The 3,635-nt window shown below is 44.2% G+C and overlaps 1 protein-coding gene across 4 annotated transcripts in view; it reads right to left on the bottom strand.

Moving 5' to 3' along the window:
- DGKD (diacylglycerol kinase delta) overlaps positions 1 to 3,053 on the bottom strand; it is a 78,759-nt gene extending 75,706 nt beyond the window's left edge. For 3 of the 4 annotated variants that reach the window (XR_003004161.1, XM_024752748.1, XM_024752749.1), the window contains exons 1-2: positions 2,919 to 3,025; positions 1,318 to 1,398 (exon numbers count right to left, since the gene is read on the bottom strand). Coding sequence is in view for 3 of the 4 variants with exons in the window: in XM_024752748.1 (XP_024608516.1) it covers positions 1,318 to 1,398; positions 2,919 to 3,011 (174 nt within the window). In the remaining variant the exon portion in view is untranslated. Of the gene's footprint in view, positions 1 to 1,317; positions 1,399 to 2,918 lie in introns of all 4 variants that reach the window. The other variant, XM_024752750.1, reaches the window with a different exon arrangement.
- Between the last annotated feature and the right edge of the window lie 582 nt (positions 3,054 to 3,635).

The following is a 3,635-nucleotide window of genomic DNA, read 5'->3' as shown; positions in this document are numbered from 1 at the left end:
AAAAAAAAAAAAAAAAAAAAAAAAAACATGAAGAAAATTACCCACCTTGACTGAGTTATAAAAGAATTGAAAAAAGGTAGGGAACATACTGTATTTCTAGATAAGCTCACTTAATAACACAATGAAAAATATTTTAAAATATTCCATTCCTGCTATTAGAGTCATACCTTACACATCAGGTTCTAAAGTCAGCCCCCAAAGCCAAAACTGTAAAGTCATACATGAAATGCTGTACAGATATTAAAAAATGTGATGAACACTTAGATCAATCAACATGGGGAAATGTCCACCATAAACTGTCAAGAGAAAAAAATAAAACCAAACGTGTAAAACAAAAGGATCACTACGATCTCATGTTATATGTGGGTAAAGACATAGATATTTAGACATAAAGATAATCACTCTAAAGTGAGCAGCTGGCTACCTCTGGGTACTGAGGTCACACGATTTTACGCATTTAGAACTTTTGCAGAAAGTACAACATAATTTCTATAAATGTGGTGGGGGGAGGAGTTTTAAAAAGAAAAATATCAACATTCTATGTTTTGAGGTGGCTGAATGATGGCTGCTTTTTTAAAATATAAATTTATTTATTTATTTAATTTATTTAGTTTTGGTGGCGTCGCGTCTTCGTTGCTGTGCAGGCTTTCTCTAGTTGCGGTGAGCTGGGGCTACTCTTCGTTGCGGTGCGTGGGCTTCTCACTGTGGTGGCTTCTCTTGTTGCAGAGCACGGGCTCTAAGCACGCAGGCCTCAGCAGTTGTGGCTCGCGGGCTCTAGAGCGCAGGCTCCGTAGTTGTGTTGCATGCACGCAGGCCTCAGCAGTTGTGGCTCGCGGGCTCTAGAGCGCAGGCTCAGTAGTTGTGTTGCACAGGCTTAGTTGCTCCGCGGCATGTGGGATCCTCCTGGACCAGGGATCGAACCCGTGTCCCCTGCATTGGCAGGCGGATTCCCAACCACTGCACCACCAGGGAAGTCCCCTGATGGCTGTTTTTTAATTGCTTCAACATTTTCTGTATTTTCCAAATTTTCTATAACAATCATGAAAAACAAACCTCGTGCAAAACTGTAAATGTATACTACAACATGTTTTAAAATCCCTTTGGCCCCTCTTGTTCTTTTGTGCTTAATGTGCAAAATTCTCAGTTATTCTCCAACCATAGTATTATTTTGAACCTTAAATTCAAAATTTACCAGGAATTGTTCCAATCAGAGAGCAAAGGATGAAAAATCTGAACTGCTCACACACATTTGTTCAAATTAAACAGGAAAACCAAATGTGGTGAAGAATCAAGAAAGGTGTGCGTCCAAAGACTTACCGTAAAGCTGTTGTTGACATTTTTAGTGCTGGATTCAGCCACGCTGGCATCTGTCAGGTCCACCTCATCAAATATGATTGACTGGAAAGACACAGGGACTGCAGTCAGTGGGGGCTAAGGTGCCTCGACCCCAGGCAAGCACTTGAGCACTAAATGAACGCTGAGTGAGTTCACCCTACCTGCTTCTGACAAAGCACCGAGCTCACAGGTATAGCTCAAGACTTTTTTTTTAGTCCAGGGAGTTCCCCAGTGATTGCATTAATGGAACCTAAAATACGTCCTCACACGAGTCCACCTGAGAGGGCAGGTTCCCGACTGAAGGTCCTCTGTCCTTCCGACTTTAGTTTCTCCACCTCGCACATTTGCGGGGAGAGATCCCGGCTAAAATACACAATTCTAGGGGAAGAGAGACTGACCTAAATAGAAGGGACCCAGCCATGAAAGAAAACAAGGGAGCAGAGCAGAGCGAATCTAGGCCTGGAGAGAGAGACAGGCTCCAGAAGAAGGGCTGGGAACCAGGTCTGAGACGCCCTCCTCCCCGTTTTCCTCTCCTCTCTCTCCCAAATCCCCCCGTTCATAGCCCTCACCTCCTGTTTACCTTTCCATCCCCTCTAGAAGGAGGACTCCATCAGAAACCCCTGGAGGAAACGCTAATAAGCTAGAAAAGAGACTCAGTCTCTTAAGTAACTCCCCCACCCCTCCAACTAAAATAACTGTAAGGGTTTGTCTTTTTTTAATGAAGGATGTGGTCAGAACCCTATCTAAACAAGTTACTCTGTTTAATTTCAAATTTTAATGCACTAACTCACTAGGGATACATCTCAAAATGTAAATTATTCAGATTCCAGATTATTTTTAATGCCGAAATATTAGTATTGACTGCAATACTGATACAAAAAGACTGGTATTCAGAACACCAAAAACTAGGTTTGCAGACACGCTAGTGTTTGAAGTGTGTGACACCACAATCGTCTAAACTGGGCAGTGACTCAGGGACTCTCAGTGGCGAGGTCTGTCACTGGCATCTGCCTGGTGATTCTAGCTTTAAATCTTACACAGATGGCACATGGGAAGAAGGATCATGGCTAGAAAGCCAGAGACAATTTCTATTCACACACCAAAAAGCCCAACACACTTTAAAAATACTTTTAGTTAGATTCACAGGTACATACACTCAACTCCAAACTCATCAAGTTGTATACAGTAAGTATCTGTACAGCTTTTTGTAGGCCAATTATACCTTACTAAAGTGTTTTTAAGAAAAAGATACTTAGGCTGTAATAAGATTTTTAAGCCAGTTACCCCCGATTTTTCTGAAAAAAAAGATATCTAATGGTAATGTGGTTACTTCTGTGACCTTTTCTCCTTTCCCCATTGGTTACACATGACATTAAAGAAAATGAATTAAAAAATCAATGTTCATAAGAAATAAAACATGCTTGAGACAAATAAAACCCAGCACCCTAGAGTATTACAAAACTTGCTCAAAATAACAGATCTAGAATCGAAGGTTTTTCCCAAGATGAGGACGCAGAACCTAGTCTCTCCCTGCAGCTCCTCAGATAGTTTTCTCTCGTTAAGTTTCCTCCTCTGCATCTCACCTTGGCAGTTTTTGCATAGTACAGCGTTCGCCCTCGAAGCTTAAAGTATCTCCTTTTTGATCGTTGGAATGAATTGTTCTGTTTGGTCAGCATCCCCTCTTTGATGACGGTCTGAAAGCACAGAAACGGATTCATGAGCATGTGTTTTCGCGGTGCCATGCGCTTGTCCACTGACTCCAGTGCATTTGTGTCTCTAATGGGCCGATGGCCTAACAGAACTATTTCACACTCTCCCCAAACCCTGACCTATGGACAGGCCAAGCACACAGCCAGGGGAGGGTGACACAATTCTCCAGGGGGCGATGGCGTGCCAGAGTGGTGGGGGGAGGGGCATGGGGGTGGGTCAGAGGCCCAAGGTGTGCCCTGCATATGTCCCCGGGGCGGGGGTGGGTTAGCAGAAGCGGGGCGCAGGACCATCGTTAGTGGCCCCGGGCCAGTGCTCTCTCCAACTTCAGCATTTGGTATTTTTCAGCTATTCTTGGCCCTGTCTCCGTGTTCTCTGGCCTCCTGCCATTTCTCAGGATCCTGTTGCCAAAACTGTCGATGTAGGTTGCTATGGGGTTCAGTGCAGTTCCAGGCCTGCCCCCTTGGGCCCTCACCCCTGTTCACAGGCTGGGCATGTGCATCTACCCACACTGTAACACAGAGAAGAGCCACTGCCAAAGTCACTAAAACTCCTCCACCCCCAAAATCTGACCAACCCACCAGCAAGCAGGA

The sequence above is a fragment of the Neophocaena asiaeorientalis genome, unplaced genomic scaffold (genome assembly GCF_003031525.2).
Source record: "Neophocaena asiaeorientalis asiaeorientalis breed wild unplaced genomic scaffold, Neophocaena_asiaeorientalis_V1.1 scaffold294, whole genome shotgun sequence".
Taxonomy (NCBI): domain Eukaryota; kingdom Metazoa; phylum Chordata; class Mammalia; order Artiodactyla; family Phocoenidae; genus Neophocaena; species Neophocaena asiaeorientalis.
The sequence above is the reverse complement of the archived record's forward strand: the minus strand, read 5'-3'. Positions and strand labels throughout refer to the sequence as shown.